Consider the following 22,315-nt stretch of genomic DNA (forward strand, 5'->3'; position numbering starts at 1 on the left):
AATGGAACATGCGCATCGAACTTCATCCCACGTATACTGTGGGACTTACGTACGCTGGAACTAGCAAAATATTGACGCATCAGTACGATGAAACACTGAAACCCAGTCAAGGACTTAGTTTTCGAGTGTGCAGGGAGTCCGAGCCTGAACAGTTTGTGTTTCATCTGTTTGAGTTGATCGTGAGCGAGATTGAGTGAAAAGAGACACGTACTAAACTGTTTGCCTGCATGAGATTTTAGCCTAGTTAGTGTCAAAAAGCGCTGGTAGCTTTGTTTGCTTTTTTTTGTGTGTCCAAAAAAATAGAAGTGCATGTGATCTTATACGAAGTCTAGAGCTTGGAAGGAGAATCCTCTGCTCATCCAGTCAGCATATTTTACAGACTCTTGGTCTTGGAAGAGATCTTCGGCGTTTTTTACAGAGTGAGGGCGTCCTGAAGGCGTTGAGGGATAGGAAACAGCGCAGAAATGGCAAAAAGACATCAGTGCACTGGAATCGCTAGTGGACGAACGGTGAAAGCGATCCGCGCTCTCCGCAAACATCGACAAACGCCATTCCTTCTACCACATACGGGATTTGTTCTAAATGAATCTGTCGAGATTGTTGTACCTTCGACGCTTCGTACACTAATCCCTCGCTCCATTTCTTGAGTTTAATCGCTCTAGTAGACATTAGAGTACTGGAAGAGCTAAGGCGAGGAGCGATGAAAGCATCCGTATAGAGCAGGCAAACCCTAATACGGGGAGCTGATGCCTCACCCCCATTCATCTGCCATCAAGGTATTTCATGACATGATGAGTTTTTCAAATAAACTTCTTATTTTCAATCATATAAGATACTGAGGCTATAAAAACATGCACGTCGACTAATAATCAATAGCTAAACGAAAAATTGATACACCACGACGATTTCCTGCTACATTAGTACTAAAAGAAACAGAGAAAACGGCATTGAATTGAAGCGTTTATTTGTTCGAATACACAGCAAGCTCGAACAGATGAAATTGAAACGTTTCGCCTGTGTTCTGTCTGCACACTTTGAAATGAAGACCTCGACTCGGCTTCAATTTTTGACTGTACTCATATGTGAATGAAGTTGTGCTAACGTACGTAATTCCTGACGTAGAATTCGGATGAATTTCAAGGCGAATGTTCCAGTTAGTTGTAGATGATTGTGGTGCACTGATGCCGCTACTACTCTGTGCGCTGCTACATGTGCTAACTGAATCAATGCCCCACGAAGCACGAGCATTGTTTGGATCAAAGTAGAAAAAACCCGCGCAGTAATTGCCGTCGCAGATTTGAAGAGTCGGATCACTGTCGCCGGGATCCGCTAAGAAAAAGCCAATGTGAATGGAGTAAGCTTGATCGTCATTTAGAATTCCAGCTTCAGTCAATTTCACCTTTGACACACGTACAGTATCAAAATGCCTGTCTATCGCATGTATAAATTAGCTACTTACTTTAAACAATACACCGTAGTACGTTGATCCAGTACCAAATTCGATATTTTGCGCAGACACCGAAGATGGTGTCTCCGTAAAATTGGCGTGAGTTTGTAGCCAAAGAGGAGACATGTAGCGATAGAGTAGCAGCGCCGAACTCGAAACGCTCTGTCGTGTGTCAATCATAGAAAATGTCAATCATAGGAAATGTTTACCTGGCTCGGAGTTGATGCGGAAACGGCGGATGTTGGAGGAGGAGCGTCCGTCTGAACGTGCATGGACTTAAAACTTCCTTCAGCCGTATCAAACGACGGTAATAACTCACCGATTCTCCGTCGCTGGATGCGTCTTTTTGAAGTTGAATGTAGTCGTCAATTGGAAGACACACAGTGGGCCCCGATGACGGAACAACTAAAACGGAGTTGCCTCCGGTACACTCAGCTGATGCCGTCGCAGATCCTAGCCAGGAACTTGAAACAATGACCACGAGCAACAAGGACGACATCATTTTCTCGCATGCACAAGCCAAAAGATCGGGACTTCACATGCAGGAGTGGCGACGCCAGACATTAATATAGGGCTCGTGTGTCCGGCCCCCGAGTCTGCTAAGAGAAGATAGATGTATTCCTAGCTCCTTATATAGAGAGAAAATTAACTACACATCCAAGTGCAGAAATAGCCGAAGCGGCGACGAAACACATACTGTAACGCGGTATGCTTGAGCAGATAATAACTGGGACATTGAGACCCCGATTGAGACATACTGAGACCCCTAGCTATATTGAGACACACTTAGGACCCAGTAGGTCTCAATTGAGCCATGTCTCAGACGGGGTCCTCCGCCCCGTGGGGACAAGAGACATACGCGAGGAAGTTACAACAGGTTTACTATAGCTACCAAAACGAGCAAATGAAGTAATTATCTCCTAACCTAAAAACATGCAGCTGGCTTCGTTTCCTTAGGGAAACGTTTAAAAAGCTGAAGGTGTCGATCGCTCCCTCATTGCTTACGGCGACCGACGACCATGGGTAGCATACGATTCGCCGCAGTTGTCTTTTTCTTCTTCTCGTTCGCATTTGAAGAAGTCAATTGCAATGCAGACTCGATTGTGATCACCCCGACCATTGGAAACGTGACGTATTTCACTGTAATTTATTACAGGAGAGAACAGTTGGCCAGTCTTGGACAATTTCAGAATTGTCTCGGACAATTTCAAAATTGTTTTGTACAATTTTTAAAATTGTAACGGACAATTTCAGAATTGTCTCGGACAATTGCAAAATTGTCTCAGACGATTTTTAAAATTGTCTCGGTCATAACGTTTAGTAGTATGGGGCGGCGATAGGCGAGTGAGGGTCGGGGCCGACCCATGCCCACCCATGTGGGCAGAACCCTGAATCGACACTCTTGAGAAAGCAGGAAATAATTTTCTTGCACTGGTACCATCACGCCACCGTTCTCTGCTACTGCTGGTGGACTTCGGCCGATCCGTGCGGTCTAGTGCGTCTGATGAACTACGCCGTGCACACGATCATGTACGCGTACCACGCGGTTCGCGCTCAGGGGCTCGTTCGCCTGCCTTGCTTTGTCGACGTTTTCATTACGACCGTACAAATTGCGCAGATGGGTGCGGATTTTCGTGCGACGCCGAGCTCAGGCACATGTACTGGCCATTGGTTATGTATACGAGCTATTTTCTACTCTTCGTCTATTTTTTCTATCAGAGATATTTTAAGTGATTTCTGATTAGCATAAGAATTAGGAATTAGAGCACGTGTGCTAGGACTCCCTCCCAAATCGTTGTGGCAAGTGCTACTGTGAAAATCACTCGATTTCTCGGTCCTACAGTGAAGTGCTTTTGCTTTGAAGGGAGGTGTGCAAGGGCGGGCCCCAAGAGGAAGCGGGAGAAAACATCAAAACGACTTGTTTGCTTACCAGCGACGACCGATTTTCGACTTCGTGCATAAGGAAAATGCACAAGCTCGGTAGAACGTCGATTCTGGTTTGCAGAAAGGCTTGGCTTCGAGACTCCGAGTCTTTGTTTCGCCGCATCTAGGTCTCTACGGATCACGATATATATATATAAACATTAGCATAAGAACATAGAATTCTTTGTAGTCGTACAAGATGCTGCAAAAAGAGCGACTTCGAGCGTGATCGAGTGAAAAGAGACCAGTATACTAGAGCAGTACTGTTTGCCTGCATGAGATTTTAGCCTAGTTAGTGTCAAAAAGCGCTGGTAGCTTTGTTTGCTTTTTTTGTGTGTCCAAAAAAATAGAAGTGCATGTGATCTTATACGGAGTCTAGAGCTTGGAAGGAGAATCTTCTGCTCCTCCTGTCAGCATATTTTAGAAAGCACCTACAGACTCTTGGTCTTGGAAGAGATCTTCGGCGTTTTTTCCAGAGTGAGGGCGTCCTGAAGGCGTTGAGGGATAGGAAACAGCGCAGAAATGGCAAAAAGACATCAGTGCACTGGAATCGCTAGTGGACGAACGGTGAAAGCGATCCGCGCTCTCCGCAAACATCGACAAACGCCATTCCTTCTGACGACATAGGGTAGAGGCCGGTAAAGGGGGACACCCCCTAATGGGGGACAGCGTGTTTCCCACGCAGCAAACGCAAAAGCGTTGGGTCAACTGGTCACTTACTCGAAGCCCGAGCGTCCCTGCTTTGTAGTCGTGTCGTCGCTAGTTCGATATCAACCGATTCGCCGACGTCAAGACCTCCTCGGCGATTTCGAAACTTTGGGGCGTGGCAACTAAAAATCAATCACTTCGGTGATGTGCCCTAGCTTTGTAGTAAATGTTTGCACAGCATTCAGAATTTTTAATTTTCGTGGTCAATTTTAGTACATATAGGCGCGGGGGATTGGAGTGTCGGTTCTGCAATGACAAATAAAACGTAGCGCTAGTAGTTGAAAAGAACGTATTTCATGCTTTTGGTGCAGAAGCTTGGCCAAAATCTGGCAAAAAAAGCGGGTGTCCCCCTTTAGGGCCCGGGCTAATATCAACTCTCCTGGAGTGACATCACTAATTGGCCGTTTTTGGACGAACGCGAAGTCGGATCAAACAGCCGAAGGTTGCAAATTGAAGCTGAATAATTTGTGCGTACGATGTACTTTGTTTCATTTAGATCGACCCCGTAGTTCCGCTGCAGCACGAAGTCAAAGTTGGGTGTCCCCCTTATGGGCTCTCTACCCTACGGGATTTTCTAAATGAATCCGTCGAGATTGTTGTACCTTCGACGCTTCGTACACTAATCCCTCGCTCCGTTTCTTGAGTTTAATCGCTCTAGTAGACATTAGAGTACTGGAAGAGCTAGGCGAGGAGCGATGAAAGCATCCGTATAGAGCAGGCAAACCCTAATACGGGGAGCTGATGCCTCACCCCATTCATCTGCCATCAAGGTATTTCATGACTTGATGAGTTTTTCAAATAAACTTCTTATTTTCAATCATATAAGATACTGAGGCTATAAAAACATGCACGTCGACTAATAATCAATAGCTAAACGAAAAATTGATACACCACGACGATTTCCTGTTACATTAGTACTAAAAGAAAGAGAGAAAACGACATTGAATTGAAGCGTTTATTTGTTCGAATACAAAGCCAGCTCGAACAGATGAAATTGATACGTTTGGCCTGTGCTGTGTCTGCACACTTTTAAGTGAAGACCTTGACTCGGCTTCAATTTTTGACTGTACTTCCATGTCAGTGAATTTGTGCTAACGTACGTAATTCCTGACGTAGAATTCGGATGAATTTCAAGGCGAATGTTCCAGTTAGTTGTAGATGATTGTGGTGCAGTAATAGCGCCGCTACTACTACTATATGAGCTGCTACATGTGCTAACTGAATCAATGCCGTAGGAAGCATAAGCACTGTTTGGATCCCAGTACCAAAAACCCGCGCAGTAATTGCCGTCGCAGATTTGAAGACGCGGATCACTGTTGCTCGGGTACGTCAAGAAAAAGCCAATCTGAATGGAGTAGGCTTGATCGTCATTTAGAATTCCAGCTTCAATCAATTTCACCTTTGACACGCGAATAGTATCGAAATGCCAATCTATCGCATGTATAAATTAGCTACTTACTCTAAACAATACACCGTAGTACGTTGATCCAGTACCAAATTCGATATTTTGTGCGGACACCGAAGATGGTGTCTCCGTAAAATTGGCGTGAGTTTGTAGCCAAAGAGGAGACATGTAGCGATAGAGTAGCAGCGCCGAACTCGAAACGCTCTGTCGTGTGTCAATCATAGAAAATGTCGATCATAGGAAATGTTTACCTGGCTCGGAGTTGATGCGGAAACGGCGGATGTTGGAGGAGGAGCGTCCGTCTTAACGTGCATGGACTTAAACTTCTTTTAGTCGTATCAAAACGACGGTACTAACTCACCGATTCTCCGAAGCTGGATGCGTCTTTTTGAAGTTGAATGTAGTCGTCATATGGAAGACACACAGTGGGCCCGGATGACGGAACAGATAAAACGGAATTGCCTCCTGTACACTCAGCTGATGCAGATCCAAGCCAGGAACTTGAAACAATGACCACCAGCAAAAATGACGACGTCATTTTCTGACTTCTGCCCGTAGAAGCCGATAGAGCGCGATGTGAGAGAAGTGGCAAATATTTATATAGGGCTCGTGGTTGCTACGAGAGACGTCATCAGCTCCCGGATGTCCTTAGCCCTTCGTCAGTTACAGTATGAAGGCCACGTATATCTTCATCTATTCGTATCTACGAAATTCTTTGTCTCACTTTTGACCTGAAGAAGGCGGCAAGGCCACAGCGAGTATTGGGATACTAAGAACATACATACGTATGAAAATCGTGGTCTCCTGTACCGTTCTCCGAAATAACTTCCGCGTGAAAGAAGCCAAGTAATAAAAAAAACGAACATCTTTATCGCCTTTTCTCAACGCTTAATTCAATTAAAGTACGTTCACTCATTATGTGTCCCGTGGGGAAAAAAGGCGCGGGGTGATATTGATTTCGGAGGGCGTTTGCCTTCCACGGTCTGAATCAATATCAATGCTATGTCCTATCGTTTATACGCGTTTCTGCGTTTACTGTAGTGCATTAGTGCGTACAGTTTGAGCAGGAAGGTAATAAACTCAATCATAGAATAATTTCGTAAGATACTGAGGCTATAAAAACATGCACGTCGACTAATAATCAATAGCTAAACAGAAATTCGTACACCATGACGATTTCCTCCTTCATTAGTATCGAAAAGGAACGGGGAAAACGGCATTGAATTGAAGCGTTTATTTGTTTGAATACACAGCCAGCTCGAACAGATGAAATTTATGCGTTTCGCCTACGTTGGCTCTGCACACTTTGAAGTGAAGACCTTGACTCGGCTTCAATGTTTGACTGTACTCATGTGTGAATTTGTGCTAACGTACGTAATTCCTGACGTAGAATTCGGATGAATTTCAAGGCGAATGTTCCAGTTAGTTGTAGATGATTGTGGTGCAGTGATGGAGCTACCAGATGAGCTGCTACATGTGCTAACTGAATCAATGCCCCACGAAGCATAAGCACTGTTTGGTTTCAAGTAAAAAATCCCGCGCAGTAATTGCCGTCGCAGATTTGAAGAATCGGATTACTGTCGCCACCCGGGTACGTAAAGAAAAAGCCAATCTGAATGGAGTAGGCTTGATCGTCATTTAGAACTCCAGCTTCAATCAATTTCACCTTTGACACGCGAATAGTATCGAAATGCCAGTCTATCGCATGTATAAATTAGCTACTTACTCTAAACAATAGACCTCCATGCGTTGTTCCACTACCAAATTCGATATTTTGTGCGGACACCGAAGATGGTGTCTGCGTAAAATTGGCGTGAGTTTGTAGCCAAAGAGGAGACATGTAGCGATAGAGTAGCAGCGCCGAACTCGAAACGCTCTGTCGTGTGTCAATCATAGAAAATGTCAGTCATAGGAAATGTTTACCTGGCTCGGAGTTGATGCGGAAACGGCGGATGTTGGAGGAGAAGCGTCCGTCTGAACGTGCATGGACCTAAACTTCTTTTAGTCGTATCAAACGACGATAATAACTCACCGATTCTCCGTCGCTGGATGCGTCTTTTTGAAGTCGAATGTAGTCGTCAAGTGGAAGACACACACTGGGCTCTGATGGCGGAACAGATAAAACGGAATTGCCTCCTGTACACTCAGTTGATGCAGATCCAAGCCAGGAACTTGAAACAATGACCACAATCAAAAATGACGACGTCATTTTCTGAGTTCTGCCCGTAGAAGCCGATAGAGCGCGATGTGAGAGAAGTGGCGGGCACGGCGGGCACATATATGTGATTGCAAGAGACGTCATCAGCTCCCGGATGTCCTTAGCCCTTATGAAGGCCACGTTTGCCGTATATCTTCATCTATTCGTATCTACGAAATTCTTCGTCTCACTTTTGACCTGAAGAAGGCGGCAAGGCCACAGCGAGCATTGGGTTACTAAGAACATACATACGTATGAAAATCGTGTCCCCTGTACCATTCTCCGAAATTACTTCCGCGTGAAAGAAGCCAAGTAATAGAATAAACAAACGAATCTGCACATCTTAATCGCCTTTTCTCAACGCTTAATTCAGCTAGTTCGCTATGTACATAGGACTCACTATGACTATGCATGGCTCAGGAAACGTACAAGAATTAGGTGAAGAGGCAGCTGCGCACCTGTATGGCACTAATGCAACTCGCGGTCAAATAGAGTAAAGGAATGAATGAATCACTGAATGAATAAACGCCGTTGTGTCGTTCCAATTTTGTCCTACATGCATGTACATGCACGGAATGAGCCAGGTGTGTCTAATACATATTATCCGCCGCGCTCTAGCTTCACCCATTGGAACCTCCCTTTGGCAGTACCTTTTTCCACGCTTCGTACATCAATCCCTTTTTACATTCGTTCATCTCATCGATCACTATTACTTTTGGATTTGTGACGCTGCGTGTGGCAATAGGTATATAAGGTCTGCACAAGCCGGAAGTGGGCGGGGTTTCTTTTCTCATTGTCTTTGGATGAGACGATCCCGTCAAGCCAGAATTGAAGCTAAATCATCTCTACGAAGCGAGAGGGAGTCTGCTACAGAGCGAGAAAATTTAATTTCTTGAGTCCTGAGTATTTCCAAGTGGCTTCAGTTCGAATGGTGGTTGTGTAACGGAATAAAAAGGATTTTTGCGGTGTAGGATTATTTTGGAAGATTAGAGCAAACCCGAGCAAATGGGAACGTAGGCAAGGTGACTTTGAGGATTCACGCTCGAACGAAAAGCGAGCAAACGTTTTTTTTTAAAGCTTGGAAGGAGAATCCTCTGCTCCTCCAGTCAGCACATTTTAGAAAGCACCTACAGCGCTTTAGTCAGTCTTTCAGCACTACACTCAAATTAAATACGTTTAAAGACCGAGAGTGCTGCGGTAGCGGCCAGAAGGTCATGACCATGCTGCACACTCCTACGTAATAAATCCACTAATCAGAGCCGGCCGACCTTTGCCCGCCGGGGGGGGGGGGGGGGGGGGGGGGAGGGGGGTGCTCTAGCGCGCGTTTCAGCCACGCCTTTGGGCGAAAAATCGTCCTATTTGCGAGAGATATGCTTATTTTTGTTATGTCGCCTTGCTGTTTAGGCAAACTAAATGCTTTGTTGTGTTTTACCTTGCAAAATCACACGTAGCTATTCGAACGAGCTTTCTTCGTCGGTATCACGAATATTTTCCAAGGAAGAAGGACCGCTGAGTCTTTGTCGGTATGCACTATAGGTTTACTTTCTCGAATCAGAGTTGGTGCACCCCCTTTTTTGGCCTCCTTCCGGTAGAAAATGTCAATTCATTCTCTGCCTCATGATTGTGGCAGTTTGGCGAAGAGAAAACACTGTATTTTGTTGCCGTCTCAAGCTACGCCAAAAGGAAAAATCGGTGTCGTTCAGACACGGACGAAAGAAGGCCTTATACGTCGTCCAGCTGCTGTCATTTTGACGACGTGGAAGGCCTTCTGTCGTCAGTGCCTGCCTGCACGACACCGACTTTTCCCTTTTGGCGTAGCTTAAAAGATGGAGGATTACTCAAAAAATAAAAATTCCGTTGATCAGTCTCTATTGCAATGCATCTACGGTTGAACACATCGGCGGATTTTAATTAATTAAGACGGCAGCTAAATATACTGTGTTTCCCTTTCGCCAGAGTGCCACAATCATGAGGCGGAGATTGAATTGACATTTTCTACCTAAAGGAGGCCAAAAAAGAGGGTGCACCAACTCTGATTTAAGAAAGTAAACCTATTCTGCATACCGACGAAGACTCAGCGGTCTATCTTTCTTGGAAAATATTCGTGAAACCGACGAATTCCTTTGCAACCTCGTTCGAATAACTACGTGTGATTTAGCGAAGTAAAACACGACTAAGTAGTTAGTTTGCTCCTCTCTCTCTATAATTAATCTCTGGCCACGGTCACGTGCAAGGGTCAGGTGACCTGACTACCCCTCACCTTTCTCCCCCCCGCTAGCGTTCTCCCCCCATGCTCATCACGCATAAGCATTCATAGTCCCAGCTGAGTCTTCCACCATGCGCTGGCTTGACGAAATCGAGGCGCGATTCAACGCCACCACCGCCGTATCTCACATGCAAAGTCACTGGACCCTGTGCCTGTACGCGAGTGCTGTGTATGCAACGGCGATAATCGTCGGACGTCGCTACATGAACGACCGTCCCAAATTCAACCTGCGGCGTCCGCTCTTCGCGTGGAATCTTCTCCTCGCGCTCTTCAGCGCGATCGGCGTGTGGCGCGTGACCGTCCCGCTTGTCGTCGCTATATTTATATCTGGCTGGTCGGAAGGCGTCTGTTTACTCGACGCTTTGTACGGTCAGGAAGGTCTCTGGATGTACGTCTTCGTTCTGTCGAAATTGCCCGAGCTCGTCGACACTTTTTTCATTGTGCTGAGAAAGCAGCCACTCATCTTCTTGCACTGGTATCACCACATCACCGTCTTCTGCTTCTGCTGGTGGGCGTACAGCACGCCTCACGGCCAATGTCGAATTTTCATCGCAATGAACTACTTCGTTCACATGGTGATGTACTTCTACTACGCAATTCGTGCCCAGGGCCTCTACCGAGTGCCCAGACATGTTAACATCGCAATAACGGCGCTGCAGATAGGACAAATGTGTCTCGGAACGTGGTCTGTGATCGATGCGGGTATACGAATTCACTACGGAATCCCGTGCGCCGTCAAATTCGAGCACGTTTTCTGGGCAGCGCTTATGTATAGCAGCTACTTGGGACTTTTCGTCATTTTTTTCTATAAGACGTACGTGAAGAAGAAGAAAGAAAGACCCCAGAAAGATGACCGAGACACCCACGCGCATGATAGCGGCCCTATCCCACGTATCCACTCTACATAGATATTACTCTCCGGTAGAATAGTGAATCCTGTGTTCTAGACATTGAAATGCTTCCTCTCTTTTCGTGCTAGTGGCATTCAATGCATAATAATACCGTGTGAAACAATAGATGTACGTGTATGGACTTTCAACTCATTCAGGCGGTCTCACGCGACACCCCCGTTCGAATAACCGGCTCGTCTCGTTCCAATGCTCTTTACGCTTCTCGACTCCATCGAAAATCGCTTCAATGTCACCTACGGCCACGGGCTAATGAAACGCGCATGGACGTCGAGTTTCTACGTGAGCGCCGTCTACGTTCTCGCCATATTCGTCGGACGCCGCTACATGAGACGACGTCCACGATTCAACCTGCGACGGCCTCTATTCGCGTGGAATCTCGCTCTATCGCTATTCAGCGCCATCGGAACGTGGCGAATCGCCGTTCCATTCGCAATCGACATCGTCGACGTCGGCTGGGAGAGAGCCCTCTGTTCGTTCGATTACGACAATGCACCCCAGTGTCTCTGGTATTTCCTCTTTGGACTGTCAAAACCTTTCGAGCTCATCGACACTCTGTTCGTCGTCTTGAGAAAGCAGGAAATAATTTTCCTGCACTGGTACCATCACGCCACCGTTCTCTGCTACTGCTGGTGGACTTTGGCAGATCCGTGCGGTCTAGTGCGTCTGTTCTGCGCGATGAACTACGCCGTGCACACGATCATGTACGCGTACTACGCGATTCGCGCTCAGGGGCTCGTTCGTCTGCCTCGCTTTGTCAACGTTTTCATTACGATCGTACAAATTGCGCAGATGGGTGTCGGTTGGGCGGCGTGCGTCGACGGCGTCGTACGAATTCGACGTCGCGGATTTTCGTGCGACTCCGAGCTCAGGCACATGTACTGGCCATTGGTTATGTATACGAGCTATTTTCTACTCTTCGTCTATTTTTTCTATCTGAGATATTTTAAGTGATTCCTTTGAGGATTAGCATGAGAGCACGTGTGCTAGGACTCCCTCCCAAATCGTTGTGGTAAGTGCTACTGTGAAAATCGCGCGATTTCTCGGTCCTACAGTGAAGTGCTTTTGCTTTGAAGGGAGGTGTGCAAGGGCGGGCCCCAAGAGGAAGCGGGAGAAACATCAAAAACGACTTGTTTGCTTACCAGCGACGACCGATTTTCGACTTCGTGCATAAGGAAAATGCACAAGCTCGGTAGAACGTCGATCCTGGTCTGCAGAAAGGCTTGGCCTCCGAGACTCCGAGTCTTTGTTTCGCTGCACCTAGAGTCTACATAGGTCTTTATGGATCACGATGTAAACATTAGCATGAGAACATGGAATTCTTTGTAGTGTTGCAAAAAGAGCGACTTCTCTTCCTATTTGCTCTGCAGCTCGAGTCGGTTGTAGTAAGACTACCGCGCGCTACCGCGCGTAGAAAGTAAAGAAAAGCTAATTTTTATCGCAAATTTTTATTTGTTTTCTAGTCGTTGGCCAGTTTAAATCACGACTCGGATAACTAGTTACTACGATGATTCTTATTATTGACTTGCCGTGGTTTCGTATCCACTATTAGAAGTCATATGAATCATCTTTCTCGTTTCATAAAGATGAGAAGGCTTCATCTGAATGTTTTCCTTTGGCCGTGAGACATCTGCATAGACGGGAAATTCTTTTGCGTCAGTCTTTATACTTTCAACTAGAAAAGAGACATATTTTCTGAATTCTATTGATAGTCATACCGATAACCTTTTTTGTTGCGATAAACGCAAAAGTAAATAAGACTGACAAGGAGAACGATCGCTACGAGAGTGGCTGGAACCACGATGGCTGTAATAATGCCAGCGGAAAAGCCTGGATAAGCAAGAGTAAACCAACCAATCAAAGTCGTCATTTTTCTAAATATACTCTTATCTTCAGGAGCCTCTTTAGTCCAAGTTGGTGACGGGCTTTCAGAACCAGCTATCACGATTTATTGACTTATTGCTATAAATACCTTTTCTGTTCTTACCTTCATCATCGATAGTAATATTAAACGTTTCCCTATACGTTCCAACGTTGTTGATTGCCATCACGAAATATATGCCTGCCATTGCTTTTCTAGCTTTTGCTTCTGTGTAGTATAGTACGTTGCTCTGTGACGTTGAATTGATGACTGAAGTGCCCTTGATGAGAATAACGTTTGCTGGTGGCTGAGCATCCACAGATAAGAGAACTGTAAATGGAGCGCCGACTTGAAATCTGTAATTTGATACAGCGTACAAAAGAGTAGGAGAATCTATAGATAGAAATTAATGATCAACACAAAAAAATGAAGTTTGTATACAGTTAACTATGAGTGTCGTTGTTGCCACTGCAATTCCAAAGATATTGCTCGTAGTACATTGATACTCCCCAGCATTGCTTCGATTGGCTTGTATGGACAACGTGCTGTAAAATCGAAAATTCGCAAGAGATTGTGATGCACCACTTCCGCGATTCCAACGGATTAGGTGAGGAAGTGGTTGAATGGAAGTATTATATGCGCAAGTAAAGTTAACCATTTCCCCTTCGATTGCCGTTACGTAAGGAAGAGGACGAAACGCCAGCTTTGGTACGACTACAGTCAAATGGAACCTCATGCACTGTGTATCAGTAGAACTTAATTCCTGCCTTACCTCCCAACGCAAATCGAAACGTTCCGCTCCTCGCTGTTTCCCTCTGGTCATAGCTGAGTGCCTCGCAAGTGAATGAAGGTCCTAAGAGAGCGCTACGCACTGCGAAGTTAGCGCCGCCGTTACCGACGCCTTTTGCGTAGAGAACGCTTTTCCTGTCAGTTGTCTGTGTGACATTCAAGATGGCTGGCACAACCACACCCCCGGACAACCAAGCGATGGTCGACCTTTCGTTTGTGGTACAAACGACGATCAGATCACCGTGACCATCCGGAGGAATATAAACGTATCCACCCCGAAATGCCTTCGAAGGATCGTCTATAAACTCGAGAGCGGCTAGAAAGAAAATAGTCCTCCTTTCGACAGGCTTTGACTACATATCAGTCCTACCAAATAATACGCTAGGTTTCAGCAGCAACATAGCCATGCACAGAGGCACTGACGAGAGCAGGCACGAGCTGACCATCGTTGATGTGTGACGCAAGGCTGATGCCAGTAGCTAACTTTAGGGATACCTCTCTTAGCAACTCCTATAGGAAGAAAGAATTCGTGTCTAAGAATACATGTATTATTATAGTAGACCAAACTTACTTATACCGAATCCACTTAGTCGACATCCGTAGAGTCTGTTCAGAATGGCCCCTTACTAGCGCTATTTATACACTGAGCAGAGATATTTCCTGAGTCGCTTGGCGTCCCCAATGCATCAGCAAAGTGAATTGTATACTTTCCTGACCAACAGGGGCTCGCATGCTGGAGAGGAACTCGAATTGAATAGCGAGACGGTGAGATGTGAAGAAATTCAATAGATCGGACGGTGGCGTTATTCAGCGCATGAATGACGGTGACATTCGCAGGAGCCGTCGACTGACTATCGACAAAGAAGACCAACTGGCCATTATTTGATTCGCTCGATGCGGACAGTCAATAACAGGACGCTCTGCGGTTAAATAAACTTATAATTACACAAACGTAATAAACTGTCGAATCACTCGCGACGTCGACGCCCACAGACGACACGACATCGGCTCCGAAACGAACGACGCATCGACGACAAGCGTTTACCTCCGTCGTCGAATTCTCGCGCCAGTAGCACTTCCATCGGAAGACGGCGGGCGGCACGGCGACGACGCTATAATTGAACTTCGCCGCCGAGACGTTCGTCGCTTTCGTTTCCATGACAACCGCGACGGACGACAAGCCGCCGATACGAGGACGCTCTAAAATTAAAAATTGCTATTTTTTTGGTCCTTCCTCAATCCGCGCGCGCTGTACTCACGTCCCCGTTTCGATTCGGACCCAACCCGAGCGAAAAACGACGGTTCCCGATCTGTCGACGAGTTGACATCGGTAGGAATAGCCCGTTTTGACGACAATCGAACTGCTGCCGTTGCGAGAGATCGTCTAGTTGACGCCCTTCATTTCTCGGCCTATGCGCCGCCGTCCCTCGTGCCGTTGTACCACCAGTGGGCCGTTTCCGTGTCCGCGTGACGACATCTAAGGGCGACGACTTCGCCGCGGTTCCCGCTTGTGTCAAGCAGAAGGCTTGAGAATCATCTTATGAGGTGTGGTGTCCCCTTTTGTGTGCATGCGCGTTCTTACGGTAGAGCAGACGATGAGTTGCGGATAAAAGAAAGATCGTCTACCGGATCTGAGACTGACAAAGCACCCAAACGCGCGTCCTGGGGAAGTCTAAGGCAAAGAGGTAATCATAAAGGACGCATGAGCGCATGCATTGAAAGCGTCAAAGAAAAATGCGGCAGGTGTTTGCGCGAAAAAAGCCTCGGAGTCTGAGGCAGCCCATAAAAAAATTTTCTGCATAAGGCAGTAATAAAAAATAAGCACACAAAAATTCAAAATAATTATTTACATCAATTAATAAATAAATAAATATTACTTCTTGCGATGGTCCGTCCCGTCCACTGACGTTTGTTCTAAAAGAAGTGCTATTATTAATACCTTGTTCTGCGTACTATTCAAAACTTTCTTACCAAGATATTCTGCCTTCCCTTAGCTGCCGTCATTGCCAATGCCACTGCCCCCCTTGTCCTGGTCGTCGTTGCCGTCGCAGTCCCTCTCATTCGAACTTCCGGCTTGCCAATTTTGACAATTGAAAACCCAGAAAAAACAAAAATCATTATAGACAGAGTAACAAGGGAAAAATTTATAGTAATATTTATAGTAACGTAGGGCCAATTTTAAAAATCATATAATTTAATTAATCTAGTATTTTAACTCCGTGGACTCTAGCTTCTCTATCCTCTGTCTAACTGCCTTTCTACCTATCTATCCTACCCTAGTGTTTCCTATAGCTTCCTATCTACCTAGCTTGATCTCCCTTTAAATTTCTTTAATTAAATTATTAATATTTATTTTTTGGCCCTTACGTTATAGCTTAATTTAATTTAAACAGATCGCACCTGAAATTTTTAGATGGCGTTGAATTTTCTCTCTTCCTTGATTTTTGACTAGGAGAAAACGATTATATAGTATATGTCAAAGCTCATCCCAATAACAGGTACTTGCAAATCAAGGAAGACAGCATTGCAGCCATCTCCGTGATTGATTTTCGTCCATCTTCTTGATCCTTGAAACGATGATCCATGGGGGCATATGGGCAACTAAGATACCGCAATATTATTTAATTAATAAGAGTGAGAAAAAGTAGGTTATTTTTTCTTACCTGGCAATGACGGCATCTGTCACGATATTTTGACGTGACCTCTGAAGAGGAAGGCTTCCCACCATTGCAGTCCCATTTGTTTGCGGGGACTGAAACGACGTCCTACTGTGTATATGCAAAAATACATCCGGTTAGCCAAAGGTAAAATTCTATTAGCACTTACTTTATGTCTTCGAACAGCAAACGAAAATGGCCAGAACAAAAATTTAGCCATTGCTCTTCCGGATTTTCAAGCAAACTGGCTCCTTGACTTTAACTGGCCGTTACCCAATAGGCCTGGCTTGCTCGATCACCACAGAGCGCTTCTTGCCAGGCCGGGCTCTCTGTCATACGCAAACTCTTTATCTAGGGGTAAACAGCATGTCAGAGTCGTAAAAACTATTTACTTATGCACTAACCGGGATTTGCTGTATGACAGCGTCGACGGCCATCAGTGGGCTCAAGAACCACACTATGGAAAATTTAATTAAATATTAATACGGGTAGATATTTTTATATTTACCTGATGGCCGTTGCACAAAATATTTTCTTCGTCGCCTTCTTGTCGTCGCCCACGTCAACTTCACTCTCGTCGTCGTCCACGTCAACTTCCCTTGCAATCTAAAGAACTAATAAATTAATGTGTTAATAGTTGATTTAATGATTACCCAGTGACGGCGGTTGCACGAAGTTCTTTGTCTTCGTCCTGGAGTCGTCGTCCGTGCCGAGCTTCTCCTCAGCCCCGTACCCAGGCTCTAGTCTTTGTTCCGTAAAGGAGACTGACCCTGGACACGGGGCTAAGATTCCCTTTGTCCCGTTGTAGTCGTCCACGCCGATCTTCGGCTTAGCCCCGTACTCAAGCTCTGTCTTTGTTCCGTAAAGGAGACAGAGCCTGCGTACGGGGCTAATTAAGACCCTCTGAGGTCGTAGCCCTTCACACTCTATGAAAAACCATTTGTGTCCCCAAAACGACCGGAATAGACCAGGAAGTGCTTACCGGTTTGTGTTGAAGAGCTGCCATCTAGTTTCCACCGGGAAATTCAAAAACACCGCACCGCGATGCCGGGAAAGGGATTAATAGGGCTGATACCGTGGATCGCAGCGAACCGGGCTGAAGAACTACCAGTTCCCACCGGGGAACAGAAAACGAACCGCATTTTTACCGTGACGTGGGTAGAAACCGCCGGAAAAGGGAAGCCGGGAAAGGGAATCGACACCGTACCGCCCACCGGGGAAAAAGAAAATGCACTAAAGTACCGTGCCTCCGAAACCGGGTGGAACAAACCCACTACATTGTATACTCCCACCGGGGAGACAACACTGTACCACCCACTGCGCCCTTGTACCCCACTAATTAATTAATTAATCAATTAATTACCGCAGTATATACTAAAGAACCCCGTATACCTACTAGAACTATGAGAAATTATATTGCTAACATCTTGACCCCCACCCTCAGCCCACTCCTCTTCCTCCTCCCTTACCCCCCACTCCCCTTCCTCCTCCCTTTCCCTCCCGTTTTGATCCCAATTAGTTACTTTTTTACTCTCCCTTATATCCAAACGACAACACGCAACAAACACACTGTCACAACACAGAACAAGTAGACACAAGCTAGTTAAACTACTTCTCTAAAAGACGGATTAGCTTTGTGGCATAATTTTAAACCTAGAGTACCTCACAATCCTTTGACCTAAATGAAAACCTAGTACATTACTTTCCTATTTTAAACCTAGTACATTACGGCCCTACTCTAAACCTAGTACATTATTTTTCTAAAATACGGATTAGTCACGTGGTTTAAACAATTAAAATCTATAGTACCTCGTACATCCATTGACCTAAATACTGGAAATGAAACCTAGTACATTACGGCCCTACTCTAAACCTACAGTAGTACATTATGGAAATGAAACCTAGTACATTACGGTCCTACTCTAAACCTAGTACATTACTTTCCTGAAAGACGGATTAGTCACGTGGTTTAAACGATTAAAACCTGGAGTACCTCGTAAATCCATTGAAATAAATACTAAAAATGGAAACCTAGTACATTACTTTCCTACTCTAAAACCTAGTACATACTTTTCTAAAACACGGATTAGTCACGTGGTTTAAACAATTAACACCTAGAGTACCTCCTAAATCCATTGACCTAAATAGTGGAAACCTAGTCTATTACGTCCTAATCTAAACCTAGTATATTACTTTTCTAAAAGACGGATTAGGCACAATTTAGACCTAAAATTCGGATTAGGTATGTAATTAAGACCTAAAAGACGGATTAGCTACGTGGTTTAATTAAAAACCTAGAGTACGTTAAATCCATTGACCTAAAATATGGATTAGGCACGTGGTTTAAATAGTTAAAACCTAGAGTACCTAGGAAATCCATTGACCTAAAATATGGATTACGTATGTGGTTTAAATAATTAAAACCTAGAGTACCTAGGAAATCCATTGACCTAGATAATTATCCTATAATCTACAATCAACCTAGATTACCTCAGAAATCCACAGAGAAAATGGTCTAATGTGGGTGGCGGCTGCCAGCTACTTGTTAGGGGTCAGGCCTAACTACACTATAACCTATCTCCTGCTCTCTCACCTTAGAGCAAATTGGAAAACGCCCTACCTACTGACAGCCGCCCTAAACCTTAAATGCAAGGGATGCGTGGACCCGTGCATGACTATCGTAGTTATGCATACGCAAAGGTAAGCTGCGCGCCGGCGCAGATCAATAATGCAGTCCCACTATGTTCTCTGCCACGCACATAATTGTTTGATTTCGATTATTGATTAGTTGTATTTAATTTTGATTTTTGATATTAGTATTATCTACAAACTATTTCACGGAGGCGTACATGCGCGCGGGGTCAAATAGGCGTACATGTGGTAAGAGTGTGAGGATTAAGCATCATGCTGTTAACCGCCGCCGTCAGGCACACGAGCGCCCTCCCGCCCCCTGTGCGCTACGACTCGGGCCCTCCGACAGCGGCAACGTGCAATTCGCTTAGATATGCGTCGTGGACAGAGAACCCCGCCCTTACGTGTACGCCTACACCACAGGGGCCCGTAGCTACGAAGAAGAACCTGAAGCGATGAGTCTTCTCCTTGCTACCTCTTCGTCTCCATCGACTTCGTCCACTTCCGCTTCGGCCGTTGGCCCAGTCTTTGACAGCTGTCGGAAGAAGAGAACAATAATTAGATTTGGCACCCTCGGTCGCGATGCATCTACTTACGAACGACGAGCGACGAGTGAAGCGGTGTCCGTCCGTCGCGCGTCGATCGTCCGCACAGCGCTACGACCTATACGCACAAAAAACACGTTAGTCGACTGGATGGATCTAAACGCGACGCGAACGACTTACCGACGCGCGTGCCACGCGGCGCCGTTCTTTCTTCTCCTTCGCCGGGGCGCAGTCCTTCGCGAAGGACTGCATGGGATTCGCTGCAAGAGAGAAAGCGCACAATTAGCTCGGTTAGTTACCGAAATCTAGCTTCACTTACCGGTCGGCTCCGCTATCCCTTCCCTTGATTGTGGGCTTCGGAGGCCCGCCTCGCGGCGGTAAGCCTCTTCTCGGCTGCCCCGCGAAGGAAAAAAGCTGCGTGGCGCCGATCTGCGCGGAACGGACCAGACCGTCCGTCCCGTTCTGCGCTTCAGCCGAGAATGACGCACAGATTGAGAGGTCGATGTTTATGAGCGAATCCGAGATGGTGCGAATTCGCGTTGACAGCATCTTCCGGAGTGTGAACCACTCACGTGATGGCGAATCGTCATCTCCTCGGTCTGCATCCGCTGCAATCGAACAGCGCTCGTCGATAGAGAGTTCGCTATCGTCGATTTTCGAGCCGCGAGACCGCGTTTCGTCGGTTCTCGGACCCAGACGAGATCGCAGACGCGCTTATCACAATTTAGCGGAAATTAGATCGTGCGAACATTTGACGTGTGAAAGCTAATCGGCGAGCTGGCGTGCTCGCGCGCTCACTCGTACGCGGCATCCACGCGATCGCCGCTTTGCGATCGCGCGTCGCAGTGCATGCATTCGAATCAAAATCGCGCGTCGCGCCCGTATAGAGAACGCTATCTTTCGTTCGTACGTGGCCGCACCGACAGATGTCGACGCGTGCCACGTCCAACAAAGTAATCAGACCATATAAGGAAGTGTGAAATCGTGGTAGGCCAAACTGCTGCACGTGAACTCGCGAGTGTGAAGTCGCGTGAGCCATGAGCGGTCTGCGTGTGCTCGCTTTTCTAAAACGAGGGAATTATACTCCCAAATAGGTCTAAAGCGCTACGGGAAACATTTTTGACCAATGCAACAACGCGATTCTCAAGAATGAGCCGAAGACCTCGAGTCACATGTTCTTTTAGCGCACGGTAACACTATTCTCCGTTTGATTAGTCCGAAAATCGTGCAAATTTGGATCAGCTAACACCGCGACATGAATCAAGAACTACTAGGTACGAGTTTGGTAAAGTAAAATCGAGATGGGGCCTCGTTCGAGGAACTCGTCACAAAATCAAAGCCAAACGCTCTTCTCGTTCTCTAGACTCATCCAATCATCTCAAAACAACAGCACATTCAATTCGGGGTCAGCAGGAACTGTCTCATCCGACGTAGAATGCGAAACGCTTCGAGAAGTAATATCACGGATTGTGGTAATATCGTGATACGCATCCCCACTCTAGAAACGAAAGAGCGGTTCTAGCAACGCCACGGAGAGTACGTTTTTCAGTTCAGTGGCCTAACAGCACAATGACGAGACTCTTGCTCTTCTATTCGATTGCCGTCGCCGTAACCATCAGTCCCCTCTGCTCCGGATGGTCCCAATCGAATGCAGTGGAACGTACGAAAACTATTGAGATGGCAGATCGTCAGTGCAGGCTAAAATGTCGTCTTTTTTTAGATGAAGAACGGACAAAAATTGTGTATTCATCGAGAGTGGCTTGGAATCCGTTTCATTATTTATTACAGACATAGTCATTTTTGTGTTCAATACAAAGTCTTGACGGGGTCAACGGCTTGTATCCAATTATATGGCATTGACGAGAAACCGAAGTGCAACAAATTTCGTCTTAAAATCAAGATTCAATACACAAGCGAGCAAGTTGATCATCTAGCGCTAACGGACACCTGTAGTACTAATTCTAGCGAATATAAGACTTCTGTTTGGACATATTAATTAATTAATTAATTGTATCAACAGCGAGATACACGGCAAATTGCGATTTCAACGACAAAGACAGCTGTGGTTATCGTAACGACTTGTGCAGCCTAGTTCCCTGAAAATTTAACGAGTATGCTCGCATCAAAATATTGCCCGTAGTACATTGATACTCCCCAGCATTGCTTTGATTGGCTTGTATGGAAAACGTGCTGTAAAATCGAAAATTTGCAAGAGATTGTAATGCACCACTTCCTCGATTCCAACGGATTAAGTGAGGAAGTGGTTGAATGGAAGTATTATATGCGCAAGTAAAGTTAACCAGTCAAATGGAACGTCATGCACGCACTGTGTATCAGTAGAACTTAATTCCTGCCTTACCTCCCAACGCAAATCGAAACGTTCCGGTCATCACTGTTTCCCTCTGGTCATTGCTGAGTGCCTCGCAAGTGAATGAAGGTCCTAAGAGAGCGCTACGCACTGCGAAGTTAGTGCCGCCGCTACCGACGCCTCTTGCGTAGAGAACGCTTTTCCTGTCAGTTGTCTGTGTGACATTCAAGATGGCTGGCACAACAAACACACCCCTGGACAACCACGCGATGGTCGACCTTTCGTTTGTGGAACAAACGACGATCAGATCACCGTGACCATCTGGAGGAATATAAACGTATCCACCCCGAAATGCCTTCGAAGGATCGTCTATAAACTCGAGAGCGGCTAGAAAGAAAATAGTCCTCATTTCGACAGGCTTTGACTACAGATGAGATATCAGTCCTACCAAATAATACGCTAGGTTTCAGCAGCAAAATAACCATGCACAGAGGCCCTGAGCGCAGCCACGAGTTGACCATCGTTGATGTGTGACGCAGGGCTGATGTCAGTAGCTAACTTTATGGCTACATCTTAGCAACTCCTTTAGGAAGAAAGAATTTGTGTCTAAGAATAGGAGACCGAAACGGGAACTATCAAATTTACTTTTATACTTAATCCACTTAGTTGA

At 45.8% G+C, this 22,315-nt stretch overlaps 2 protein-coding genes, 4 long non-coding RNA genes and 2 pseudogenes across 10 annotated transcripts; 3 read left to right on the top strand and 5 right to left on the bottom strand.

The window, feature by feature from the left end:
• Positions 1-1,464: 1,464 nt before the first annotated feature.
• On the bottom strand, positions 1,465-1,899 carry LOC136191382 (uncharacterized). The gene is made up of 3 exons (XR_010670837.1): positions 1,767-1,899; positions 1,657-1,707; positions 1,465-1,609 (listed from the first exon to the last, which is right to left on the bottom strand). It is a non-coding gene; the product is annotated as an uncharacterized lncRNA (long non-coding RNA).
• A 3,008-nt stretch (positions 1,900-4,907) lies between these two features.
• Positions 4,908-7,703, bottom strand: LOC136186260 (uncharacterized). 2 transcript variants are annotated; one of them, XM_065973543.1, is made up of 4 exons: positions 7,516-7,703; positions 5,735-5,785; positions 5,538-5,687; positions 4,908-5,477 (listed from the first exon to the last, which is right to left on the bottom strand). In XM_065973543.1, the coding sequence occupies exons 1-4, from the start codon at positions 7,690-7,692 to the stop codon at positions 5,034-5,036; spliced, it is 822 nt and encodes a 273-aa protein (XP_065829615.1). In that variant the 5' UTR covers positions 7,693-7,703; the 3' UTR covers positions 4,908-5,033. The 2 variants fall into 2 exon arrangements, with proteins under 2 accessions (XP_065829615.1, XP_065829608.1); XM_065973536.1 differs by lacking the exon at positions 7,516-7,703 and adding an exon at positions 5,845-6,070.
• A 2,262-nt stretch (positions 7,704-9,965) lies between these two features.
• LOC136188758 (very long chain fatty acid elongase 6 pseudogene) lies at positions 9,966-10,981 on the top strand (annotated as a pseudogene).
• Positions 10,982-11,015: 34 nt separating this feature from the next.
• LOC136188765 (very long chain fatty acid elongase 6 pseudogene) lies at positions 11,016-12,358 on the top strand (annotated as a pseudogene).
• Positions 12,294-15,144, bottom strand: LOC136188734 (uncharacterized). 4 transcript variants are annotated; one of them, XM_065976512.1, is made up of 10 exons: positions 15,087-15,144; positions 14,764-15,029; positions 14,076-14,704; positions 13,875-14,014; positions 13,488-13,820; positions 13,157-13,429; positions 12,842-13,108; positions 12,739-12,792; positions 12,580-12,684; positions 12,294-12,529 (listed from the first exon to the last, which is right to left on the bottom strand). In XM_065976512.1, exons 4-10 carry the CDS (start codon positions 13,948-13,950, stop codon positions 12,372-12,374), a joined length of 1,266 nt encoding a protein of 421 aa, XP_065832584.1. In that variant the 5' UTR covers positions 13,951-14,014; positions 14,076-14,704; positions 14,764-15,029; positions 15,087-15,144; the 3' UTR covers positions 12,294-12,371. The 4 variants fall into 4 exon arrangements, with proteins under 4 accessions (XP_065832584.1, XP_065832610.1, XP_065832593.1 ...); XM_065976538.1 differs by lacking the exon at positions 15,087-15,144 and having other exon boundaries at positions 14,076-14,424; positions 14,550-14,704; positions 14,764-15,066; XM_065976521.1 differs by lacking the exon at positions 15,087-15,144 and having other exon boundaries at positions 14,082-14,704; positions 14,764-15,066.
• An 866-nt stretch (positions 15,145-16,010) lies between these two features.
• On the bottom strand, positions 16,011-17,462 carry LOC136188774 (uncharacterized). The gene is made up of 7 exons (XR_010670296.1): positions 17,144-17,462; positions 16,815-17,087; positions 16,670-16,767; positions 16,566-16,618; positions 16,331-16,512; positions 16,168-16,272; positions 16,011-16,105 (listed from the first exon to the last, which is right to left on the bottom strand). It is a non-coding gene; the product is annotated as an uncharacterized lncRNA (long non-coding RNA).
• A 1,216-nt stretch (positions 17,463-18,678) lies between these two features.
• Positions 18,679-19,870, bottom strand: LOC136187086 (uncharacterized). The gene is made up of 4 exons (XR_010669836.1): positions 19,657-19,870; positions 19,518-19,597; positions 19,389-19,455; positions 18,679-19,327 (listed from the first exon to the last, which is right to left on the bottom strand). It is a non-coding gene; the product is annotated as an uncharacterized lncRNA (long non-coding RNA).
• A 656-nt stretch (positions 19,871-20,526) lies between these two features.
• On the top strand, positions 20,527-21,363 carry LOC136189461 (uncharacterized). Its single transcript, XR_010670396.1, has 3 exons — positions 20,527-20,611; positions 20,701-20,997; positions 21,058-21,363. It is a non-coding gene; the product is annotated as an uncharacterized lncRNA (long non-coding RNA).
• Positions 21,364-22,315: the final 952 nt, after the last annotated feature.

The sequence above is a fragment of the Oscarella lobularis genome, chromosome 1 (genome assembly GCF_947507565.1).
Source record: "Oscarella lobularis chromosome 1, ooOscLobu1.1, whole genome shotgun sequence".
NCBI classification, from domain to species: Eukaryota; Metazoa; Porifera; class Homoscleromorpha; order Homosclerophorida; family Oscarellidae; genus Oscarella; species Oscarella lobularis.